The sequence below is a fragment of the Malurus melanocephalus genome, unplaced genomic scaffold, assembly GCF_030028575.1.
Source record: "Malurus melanocephalus ecotype Western Australia unplaced genomic scaffold, MMel_1.1 scaffold_202, whole genome shotgun sequence".
NCBI lineage: Eukaryota > Metazoa > Chordata > Aves > Passeriformes > Maluridae > Malurus > Malurus melanocephalus.
The window spans coordinates 38,221-50,240 of record NW_026623434.1 but is presented as its reverse complement, the minus strand read 5'-3'; the positions used below and the strand labels follow the sequence as shown (position 1 = coordinate 50,240).

At 37.5% G+C, this 12,020-nt stretch overlaps 1 protein-coding gene across 1 annotated transcript in view; it reads left to right on the top strand.

The window, feature by feature from the left end:
• The window catches only part of NALF1 (NALCN channel auxiliary factor 1), a 430,684-nt gene extending 418,882 nt beyond the window's left edge, over nucleotides 1–11,802 (top strand). The window contains exons 2-3 of the mRNA XM_057373595.1: nucleotides 314–485; nucleotides 11,275–11,802. Of these exons, the coding sequence (XP_057229578.1) occupies nucleotides 314–485; nucleotides 11,275–11,570 (468 nt within the window). The 3' untranslated portion in view covers nucleotides 11,571–11,802. The remainder of the gene's footprint in view (nucleotides 1–313; nucleotides 486–11,274) is intronic.
• Nucleotides 11,803–12,020: the final 218 nt, after the last annotated feature.

Here is a 12,020-nt window from a genome sequence, read left to right as displayed (position 1 = left end):
GGTGCAGGGACAGGGATGTGTTCCATGCATGCCTAATAAAAAGTCATGTGTAATAGAMACACCTGTTCACAAACTAAGATCATGTCATAGCATAAGCCTAGTCCTGACTAACTGTTGCTTTGAAATGGATGGAGTTTTCATTTCTGGAGGAGGAAGACAGTCAAAAGTTAAAATCATATTTTATCCAGGTGATATTCTTCACAATTTTCTTCCAAAAGCAGCATTAATATAGGTGTGCAGTACAGTATGTTCTTCTAATAATGACAGTGCTATTGTCATCCATCTGTATTTCTGGTTCTTCTCTTTTTTTCAGACTGTCTACAAAGCCTGGCTCTGTTCCCAGTATTTTGAAGTCACACAGTTTCACTGCAGCAACAGAATTCCTTGCAAGCAATACTGTTTGGAGGTTCAAACGAGGTGTCCCTTTATACTACCAGACAATGATGATGTCATCTATGGAGGACTATCAAGTTTCATCTGTACAGGTACAGTATGAATAAAATAATTTCACTTGGTTTGTTTGCCTACAGTTTTATGTCAGATAAATTGAGAATCTGAAGCACAGCATTCAATATGGTGCAGCAACTCTCAGAAAGTGTTTAAGAAAAGATCTTTCACTAATGACAAATCAGTTGTTCACCTGGGAAGAACTGGTCTTTATTTGTTTCTTCTTGAGTCTTGTTACATTCTGTGAGTATTTTTAAATTTATTGCTAATATATATCTCAGGTACCACAGATAACTTTTTCAGGAATGCGTGGGAGTCATCCACAAAAATTTCAGTTTATACCAATATTATCTTTAGATTTCTGCTGCCTAGAGTATCATCTGAGAATCTTGAAGATATTCAGGCAACTTAATTCCAGTAAATCAGTGAAAATGAATTTCAGTATTTAGATAATTTGACATCCTCATCCAAATATCAGAAATTAGACTGCTTTCACCTCTAAATTAGGGCTCCTCTGGAAATCTTGATGCTAAAAAGGTTGCCTAAGGTAAGCTACTTAAAACCAGAGTCAATTATAAAAATCCATATATGTTATATACCATCTCAGATGCAGGCATAAGGAACACTTCACCTCATATACTCTGTTTGAAATTAGGGTGATACTGGCAGCAAGGTATTTACTGGATTTCTTCTTGGAGATTAAGCTATTGCACAAAATCGAGCAATRTCCTTCCATATGCAAAAGAAAATACAATGAAAAGTGAGCTGAGTTACAGTTTCAAGTCATCAATAAGGTAATGGTGCTTAGCACTTCAATGYCTTTTGTAAAAATGAATAGCCTTCCAGTAGGCATATGCAGTAAACAAATGAATATTATTTTCCAATTAAAGGCAGCACAATCAAAATTGAAGTGAGAGACTTGAGAGAATTTCATTTGCCACAAGTACACAACTTACATGTGTGTGTGTTTATTCATGTATATACATGTGTGTACACACACACATACACAATGGCAAAAAACAAACCAAGAGTAAACAAAACCATCTTGGCTTGTATTTCAGAAAATCTTTAGGAAATGCATATACAGCTTTCCATTTGCGTAGTACAACTCATAAGCCAAATTCCTTCCTAAAACACACAAAATAGATGATTTTGAAAAGATTACTGGCATCTCTGAGTTTGGGATGAAAAAGCAGATTWAGGGGAGGATTAAACTCATTTTATWGCAGGTATTAGTAATGTGGATATCTACACGTAAACTCTGTGACTAAGCTCTCCCTAGAGTCACTGCTAAGGAAGAGATCTGCTGACTGTCTCAGTCAGTAGAGCTGAGATCTGTTTAACTCACCCTAAGCAAGCACCTGCACCTGATGACAGGACTTGCTCATGTTGCTGGCTGAGCTCTATTTGCTTTAGTTGCTGTTAGTCACCAGGGTTTTATTGCASACACTTAAAATCAGGGTGACCTAAATTTCATCTCAGTAGTCCACTAACTAATATTTGGGTGAACTTTTTGTCCTCTCAAGTCCAAACCCAGCAATTCAAACTTTGTCGGGAATTCAGGCCTGTTTTCACCCTTACTAAGCAGCAACTCACTGTGAGTACATCCTGCCACCAAACAATGAGAAATTAAACAATAATCTGCTCTGAGATTAAAGAATTATACCTCTCTGCATCTTAATGGAAAACAGATTTATTTCATGCAAAGCACAGTGAGTTCAACAGCAAACAAAAAGTTTGTGACTTGACACTTGAAAACTTTTTTTTCAGAAAACAGCTGAAAGCAGGTCACCCATGTTTGAGGGACATCTCCTATTGCACCTTCTGTGAGTTTCTGTCTAGCAACCCTTTTCTGAGATTTCTAGTGATGGATCTGTCTCTTCATTAGAAAAACACAAAAAAAGCTCAAAAGGTATTTAATATGTGGGTGTCAAGTAACAGGAAAAGGTATATGAGAGATAGCTGCTTTTATTTGATATTGACTGCAGCCCGGACCGCAGCATGAGCACAAAACCAGTATATGTAATTTTTCAATTGCAGCCAGATAGAGGCTGGTGTGGCTCTATGTGTCCATGCTGGGACATGCCTTAGCAATAGGAGCTGCCACCTCCCCTTTCTATCTTGTCCTACTGCAGCAGAGACAAAGCACAGAGACCTGGACATCAGGGAACCAACCCACTCTTTTTGTTCTTTCAGGGCAGGTTTTATGTGATGTTGGAGTAAAAACATAATGGAAGCTGTAAAAGGAAATAATAACAAAGGTTTTACCCTTCCCTGAAAGATCCACATGATAAGAAAACAGCATAAGATTAACTATTTTTCACCAAAAAATAATTCAGTCATYGTTATATTTGCCATAAATCGAAAAGAAAATAAATGGTAGTTTATTATATGGATTAATAATGACTTCTTAGAAATTCCTGTTATTTATAATAAGTAACAAGTATTTTAGCCTGAGAATATCTTATTTGATCATCTCCAAAGAAAGCAGGAGGAAAGGGAGCAGGCATGCTAAGCTCATCATGTATCAGCAGAACTTGTCTTTTGTAGAAATGCATGTGAGTGTGTGGAACAACCACAGCGTGAAAGAAAGTACTTGGGAGATTAATCAAAATAATCAGAATCACAGTGTGGTTCTGATTATGGAAATATCCAGTTAGGTAGAAAGAATTTAGTGTTCCCTTCTTGCTCCCTTTCTTCCAGGACATAGAATGAAAGAAGCTGAAACTTCCAGCAAGTGCTATGCTGGAATATACTGATTTTCAGATTCAATAAAATTGAGTAATTGATTACAGTTTAGGGCTTAAGAGTTCATATCCATATGATTAAATTTTCCAGTGGTTTCATCCAAAATTTCTTTCTACAGCTCAGCTGTCTAGAATTGCCCATGCAAACCAGAATATCATTTAAGGGAGATAACAATAGTTTTCAGGTGCAGAAACACACAGGTGGCAGATTACAGTGAATTAGCCCCATGCAAGTTCCAGGTCAAGGTTTCATACTGTAATTCCTAACATAACAGTGTTCCTACCAACAGGATTGTTTTCTACTGTARATGTAATCCCTTCCTTAACTAAATAAGGAGATGGGTTACAAAACCATACTGCTGTSCCCCACCCATTAATGAACATTTGGTCTACAGAATTAGACTAGATTTAGAGTAAGGAAAAATCCCTTCAAAGGCATGTAGGGTTGACATGAGAGAGATGCCCAGTACCAACTGCTTCATTGTGCAGGTCCTGCATTTCCWTATTCACTTGTTAATACAGGTATAGCCTATTCTGGCTGCTGGGAGAAACTGCTTTCCATGTGCCAAGCCTGGACCACTTTAGSGTGCAGATTTAGGGATAATGGTGTTATTAAGGGCTTTCTTTGTAATGACCACAACTTACGGTCTCTTTGTGCCCTGTGGCACATAACAAGGCCATCACCCAGCATCAAATATCAGCAARGAAATCCCAGCCACATGCTTACAATCTTTGTACAAGAGATGTCATGGCACGTAATGACATGGAGAGTTCCTCTTTGGAGGAAAGGAAAGGAATGCAGGGACCAGCAACAAGGCAGAGATGTGTTGCATTAACTTCTTCCAAATGTAGCATGGTACCCTCCAGTTCTTCCTAAGAGCAGTGCCATTAGAACCAGTCTTCTGCCATCTGGAGGAGACTCAAATTTGTCTGTTCTCCTGTGTTGGACGGACTTTTGATACTTTTCAGTTAGGAGAAAGTAAGGAGAGAGAAGAGGTAAGTGGACAGGTGATTCAGGTCTTTTAAATCACTGAATCTTTCAGTTCATATTAGTTTAGACTCCTAATTTCATGCGTTCTGATAATTTCATGTGTTCTGATTAACATCTCAGTTGTTTGTAACATGCAGTGTGAATCAATTTTTGGCAAATAACAGTAACATGTGTTTTTGTGATCCACGTAAGGTAACACTTCCACAGAAACTCCTCCTTCTTTAGGGTAAAGAATTCACTGGAAATGAAACTGTCAGTCATGCTAATGTTTTTAAAGACATAGTGTGAATTATTACRGAGAATTCTCATCAATCTGTAGAAGAAATTTGATGACTAACAAAGCTCAGCAAAGGTATCAGAAATTCTTGAAAGTGTAACTTCCTCTCAAGGGGCAGATGAGTGATTGAGTTTCACCAGCAGGTTTAGCTGTTTCAAAACAGATGCCCTGTTTTCAGAGCAAATTGAAAAGCAATTTCCTTGAGAAAATGTGATATATAGTAAGCATGACAATCTATCTCTTCTTTGCAGAACAATTCAAGAACACAAAATATCTCTGAATTCAATCTGCTTTATATTATTCTTGGCAAATTCAAAAAACCCAATATATTTGATGCAAATTCTCCCTCTAAAAATATCTCATAATAGTGTGTCATTTTCCTCTGGTCCACACCTCTTAATAGGTCCTAAAATATAAAAATATTAAGCTAAAACAGGCAGCAGGACAAATCCCTTTTATGTTTGACAAGCTTGGTTTAAATCATTACTGGCTATGGATTTGCTTACAAGGACATTTTGACATGGTTTTTGCAGCAAAATCTGTTAACTAAATAGCTCATCTTTTTAAGTCTAGGGTTCTTCTTGTCTTGAATATTGGGGCTTTCCCCAAAATGAGGTTTATTAGCTGTAAATATGCTTCTACTAAAAAAATGACCCAGACAATTAACTTACTGATATCCCTAATCTTTCTGTGGTGACACAATACTTAGATATGTGTGACCCTTTCCTATCATGTCRCAGTAGTAACTCCTTTTGATCAAAGATTCTATATCTAAAAGCAAACTCGAGAGGGACTTGAAAAAGCYAAATACTTTCTTGAAGCAAATTTTCCTGTCTCTTAGAACAGTAGAGCTAAATTTTCATTGTATAGTTTTGATTGTCAGCTATTTACTTATTTTTATGACTTGCAAGAGCTCAGTTTTAGAAGGGAAACACTGATTTACACCAGAAGGAGGAAATTGGTTCTATGCGCAATTTAGTAAAAAAAAATCAAAGTATTATGAAGAAACACAATGAATTCTTGGATGTGGACACATACTCACAAGAAAAAGTTCATGACGCAACTGTCTGAAATAATAACCAACATAATAATGATAATAAAACTTAGAACACAGTRACACAGATCCCCAATCCAGATCTCCTCCAACAATTGGAATGAAGTCCATAATGGAAACTAGCCTTTTCAAAAGAGCTGAACACTCTTATTCACCAGTTTAAGAATAATCTGTTTGACTAAAGACTAATTTATCCATCTCCAATATTCTTCTACATATAACTTTATTTCATTTTTAAAATATGAAAGGTATTAACTACATATGTAATCATCATAATGTGTCACAGACACAGCAATTTAGAAATCGAGAAGACCATCTGGATAAGATCAAAGAGTGCTGGCTTCCAGAGCAGTTGTAAGCAAACAGTGAAATCTAACCATGTAATATCTAATGTATTCTCTTGACTTCTGTAGTTGGAAAATGTTAATATTGAAATCTGAGAAATARTTTCTCAGAAACAGAAATGTCATGCAGAGTACTGGCATTCACTGATATAATGATGTCATCACTGCTGGATGGGCCACTCTTGGCAGACACTATTTACTTTGGGCTTCACAATAAAATGAAGTATTCACCACTTCTGGTATACTAAACCCACTTATCTWGTTTCAAGGTCTTTTCTTCAAGCACCCTTCATATCCCTCTCAAAAATCACCAGAAATCTGTGTTAAAAATGGCCACAGGTTAGAGTTTTACAGGAAGAAAAAGAGGGTAAAGCRTAACATATCATCAGATGTGTTTTGTTTCTGTGACTTCCCAAAATATTTATCCAGCAACAATAYCTATATCAACCAGACCAGTTCCCATGACGCCAAATACTATGGCTCCATAACTCTTTCTGGAGCAAAGAAACYAAGAAGCGAAGTCAGACCACCTACTGCAGATTCCAATCTATCCACAAATGTCAAACACCCTGAAAATGCTGAGGAGAGTCACAGAAATGCAACCACTGCTTTTGCAGTCTGGATCCTGCAACTGCTCAGATAGAAACCACAGCAGTCTCTGAGTTAGATGATGGTCCAGCTGATTAGCATAGACTGTGATTTCAATTCTTGTGTAAGAACTTGCTTGGGGTTTGCTGCTTTTTCCCCAAAGCTGTTTCTTCACAAAGTGAATATGATATTAATGCTGTCACTCTTTTTTTTTCTTTCAGTCTGATTCAGCTGAGCAGGACATGCAGGATTTATCTATTCATATTTCCATTAACAATCTCAGTGGGACCAGTAGCCTTAATTCTTGCATCAGCATTAGTAACACACAGTCCCCACAGATGTAAATTCTGGGCTGATCATCAAAATGTCATCTGCATGTGAAAAAAAAATCCATCTGGTTGCAAAGAAAAGAGAGTGCTCTTACATGACCTTTGTGAGTGAGAGTGCGTCTGTGTGGAGAATGGTTAGAAACTAAAAACCTCCTGGCAAATTCTAGATACTTGATCATAATAAAGGTCCAAGAACCTCCACATGGACTAAGCTTTCTGCTGGTGAAATATGGCTGAGTGCTGGGAAAAGCTGGGAAATGAAGACACAGAACTGAGAATTTTAAGTSAAAAGTGAAAAGCAAAGTATATTTTGAGCCAGTAACAGCTGACAGGTCAGCCTCAGAAAAATAGTTTCCAAACATCCAAGTAATAGAAAGTAATGTCTACAAAATTAACTATAAAGATAAAAGAGGAAGAGGGAAGCCTTGGTGATTTGGTGGGTATAGGTATCCTTTTTATTATTTCTTATCCCAAACTTTGTACCCATATATATAATATTTAAACAAAACAAATGTCAGAAAAAAAGGGAAATAAGCAAATGCAGACAGTGGAAACAAGGACAGATAACCTTGGCAAAGCATAGAGATGAAATCGGGTTATGTAGCGATGGAGCAAGGAAGGCCAAGAGGAAGCTGAAACTGAACTCAGCAAGGGATGCAAAGAATAAAAAAAAGGGCTTCTGTAGGTTTGTTAATAAGGAGAGGAAGATTAAAAATAATGTATCACCCTCATAAACAATGTTGGAAAACTGATAACAATGGATGAGGAGGAGGCTGAGATACTCAAACATTCTTTTGCCTCAATCTTCAATGGCAATCTCTCTTMCCCCATCTCTCAACTGGATGGACAAGAGGATGTGGACTGAGGGACCAAAGTCCCTYCCATTGTAAGATCAAGTTCATGGTCACCTGAGGAAACTGAATGTACATAAGTCTATGGGACTCAATGAGTTACAACCCAGACACCCCAGGGAAGTGTTTGATGTAGTTGCCAAGCCCCTCTCCATGATAATTGAAAAGCCATGGCAATCAAGTCAAGTCCCAGTTGACTGGAAAATGGCAACATTGAACCTGCCTTTAAAAAMGGTAATAATTGATAGGACAAGGAGAATGCTGGTACTGCAAACCTGTCAGGCTCTCCTCTGTAGCTGGGAAGATCATGGAACAGATCCTTCTAGAAGCTATGCTRAGGCACRTGGAGAACAGGAAGGTGATTTGAGACAGTTAACGTGGTTTCACCAAGGGCAAGTCTTGCCTGGCCAACCTAGTGCTCTTCTACAATGAGGTATTATTKTGTATCTTTGTTAATGAAGAGATTGAGTGCGCCGTTAGTAAAATTGCAGATGACACCGAGATGAGTGGAGTGCTTGACACAACTGAAGGATGGGGTGCCATCCAAAGGGACCTGGACAAGCTCCAGAAGTGGGCCCATGGGAGTCTCGTGTGGATTAACAAGATCAAATACAAGGTGCAGCTTGGGTTGGCCCTGTTATCAACACAGGCTGGGGGATGAACAGATCAAGAGCAGCCTTTCAAAGAAGGATTTGGRGGTGCTGCTGGATGAGAGGCTGGACATGACCCAGCAGTGTGCGCTTGCAGGCCAGAAAGTCAAACGTGTCTTGGGCTGCGTCAGAAGCGGCATGGCCAGCAGGGCAAAGAGGTGACACTGACCCTCTACTTTGCTYTGATGAGACCCCACCTGGAAYGCTGCATCCAGCTCTGAGCTCATCCTCAACACAGGAAGGAAATCGACCTGTTGGAGCAAGTCCAGAGGAGGGACACCAAGATGATCAGAGGAATGGAACTTTTCCTATGAGGAAAGACTAAGAGAATTGGGATTTTTCAGCTGGAAAAAGGAAAAGGCTTTGGGTGTCCTAATTGTGGCTTTCTAGAACTTGAAGGAAAAAAAAGATGGAGAGACACTTTTTTACAATACTTTRTGATGATAGGAAAAGGGGGAATGGTTTCAAATTGAAAGTTTAGTCTTAAATATGAGGAAAATCTTTACTGTGAGGGTGGTGAAGARCTGAAACAGGTTACCCAGAGAAGCTGCAGAYTCACCATCYCTGGAAGTGTTCAAGACCAAGTTGTATGATGCTTCAAGCAACCTGGTCTAGAGAAAGGTGTCCCTGCACACAGCAGGGAGATTGGAAATAAGTGATATTTAATGTCCCTTCCAACCCAAGCCATTCTATGATTCCATGAATATTTTGATCAGAAAACAAACTAGTTTTTCTTCCTTGGTTTCCCAAGGAGATATAGCCAGCTTCTCTGGATGTCTAGTTGTAACATGTTTGTAACCCTCTGACTGAATAGACAGACTAATTAGATCCAAGGGGCAAAAACTTACATTTATGGCTATGAATCAGTATGTGGTGAGGAACATGTGCTCAGTAAGAAAGATCTGACTGGAATTATCTAAATCTTCTGTACTTCATATGAATAGGCGTTCTTTAGTTAATTTTTCATTATATATGTAACTGCAAATTCAAAACCTAAATTCAATTGCTGAATTGAAATAAAGAGGAAATGTAATTTTACATTAAAGAACAAGTTTAATTCATCTTTGAATGTGGAGTTGTAGTCAATTTATTTATAATTCAGTAAGTGCATATGAGCTATTTAAATACCTTTTGATTGCCAACTTGTATACATAGCTTAGATTTCAAAGGAGGTCTGGGTTTTCCACAAACAAGAAAGGCAGAAAACATAGTTTGAATAGTAAACAAGCCTCAGTGGGATCAAAGCATTAACCATTCTCTGTGTCTCTTCAATTACTACTAATCGTTTGAGCTACTGTAGTTCACAGAACAAATAATAATTCCCTGCTTTGGGAAGAATTGCCTGTATGTTGCAATGTTTAAAAACAGACTTATGCACACAAACACCGAAAGAGGGGTCTCAGAAAATGTGATGTCAGCAAGAAYACAATTTCTGCAATAAACAATTGTCCAGAATTTCTGAAGGGCAATAGAATTTTTAGAGAAAAATGCGATACTGTCAGACATGATCTGATAGAGAATCAATAATTTTCAACCTTTGGAATGCTGCATTGCATTTCTGACTGCAGAAGTGAAAACATGGCCAGGTTTGCCATAGAATGAACTCTGAATTTACAGAACAYGAAACAAGTTGCGTTCATTCCTGTGTCTTTAAAAATTTGGTTGAAACAAAAAATAAATGCAACTTTGTTTGGACTCGTGTATCAAAGCTGACTATTGTGTCAGCTGTGTAAAAATGTGACAATCTAGGCACATTGACATTCTCAGCATCCCTAACACATTTTTTGTTTAGTTGTAGATCAGTATTATGGAAGTAGGAACCAAAGTATTTATTTTTACAACATTTTTAGGCGTACTGGTTTTTTACAGGTTATTCACAAAATGCAAGCAATTTGGTGCCTGGACCTAAGAATGTTATACCTAAATTGCTTTTCGAAAGTAATATTGTTGTTGTTCCAATAATTCTTGTTCCAAGAAGTAAAGCTACTTTCAAAATCAGTGTCTTAATATTTCAGTACAGATAGATTTTTCTTAGCAAAATCTAGTTCTACTACAGAGTATATTATTTACTGTAGAATTTAATCCAAGATTAGTTTAAATGGCAAAAAATGAGTTTGTCTATTTTGTCAGACATCCTTGTATTTAAACACCAAATAACCAAATTAGGTTATTTTAATTTATCAGAGGAAAAGTATGTGAGAAACAAACAGAACACTGGTTATGTTAATCTCCTATGTAGTAATGCAGACAGCTCTGACAATTTCCAAAAAGATTGAGTTCCTCTTAGTGGTCAAAAAGTCATAATCAGATCAGTTTGAGTACCTCCATAAAGTTCAAAGGCAAAAATTACTAGATGTACAGTCAGAACTATCAGGAGATCCAATTTTTGTATGGTATGAAAAGATTGCTTTCACCTTAGGGATACGTTGAAGACAATATCCAGCTGAGAGAACACAGGTGAAATATGGAAAACAARTAGACTCAGAACAGCTCTGTTTGGAGTTGTTCCTGTGACGCAGTTTCATTTACATCAGTTTGAAAATCAATCAGTTAATATTATCAGTGCATCATTATYTGTTATTTAATGCCCGTGTTTATTTGTTCACATAGTGAAGGAAGAGTTTCAAGGTCCACGCTTTGAGGAAACATCCTGATTGATTAGTTCCTACTTCATCATTGGTTGTTACCTGCCAAAAAGGAAGAATTCAAGCACCCTTATAATTCAAATGACAATAATTGCGTTTTAATGTTGCTTCTTTACACAATCATGCTGTGTCATAGTTCTGCTGAATGACCTTTTGATGCTGATTCCTGTTAGGTGATGCATTCCTTCAACATCTCTAATTATCCAGAACGGAAGGACTTCTGAGAGCCTCAGTCTCACTCAAAGACATGGATTTGACAGCTTAGACTAAACTGCCAACTGTTTCTTCAATCTACTACTGCTGCCAGTCCTTGTGCCTGGTATTTATTTTTCTTTTTTGTTTACCTTACAGGGCTCTATGAAAACTATCCAACCAATGCAGAACCAGAATGCTGTGATGTCAGATGGGGACTATTATCAGATCATCAACCCAAAGGGACTATAAAAACAAGTGGCTCAACAATGTGTCACAGGACATCGCTCACAGTTTCATCAGCATCAAGACTGTGTAGCAGCAGACTTAAACTGTGTGTTCTTGTGTTAATTCTCTTACATACAGTACTTACAGTCTCAGCAGCACAGAACTCAACAGGACTGGGCTTTGGAGGCATAACAACTTTGGAAGATAACTCAACCAATGAGGAATAAAAGAAAGGAATCATCTTACATGATAGAAACACAACAGGCCCAAATTGCTACAGTCAAAAATAGCAAGGACTGAGTGCTTTACCCTCAGATCTCTTCTTGAATGACCTTTTGGGTAAAATGAAAAGAATGGGCCTCTACCCAAACAACAAGGACATATAAACACAGCTTTTTATTGACTAAAAGGCTGTTTGGTGACTTAACTTTCTCACACCATTTTATACACTGTGTTTTAATGTTTGGAGTTTCTTTTTCTTTTTTTTTCTTTTGTTTTGTTTTGTTTTTTGCACTTGTTAATACAGGATTTTAATTTTGGGACGGTTTCTCAAAGCTAAATTAAGTCTTTTCTCTGTCGATATATTTCTAGTCATTGTGTGTGTTCATCTGATAGTTCTGTCTTTTATGTCCTGTCAGTTTCTATTAGAGGAATGACTGCTATGATTAAATGACATA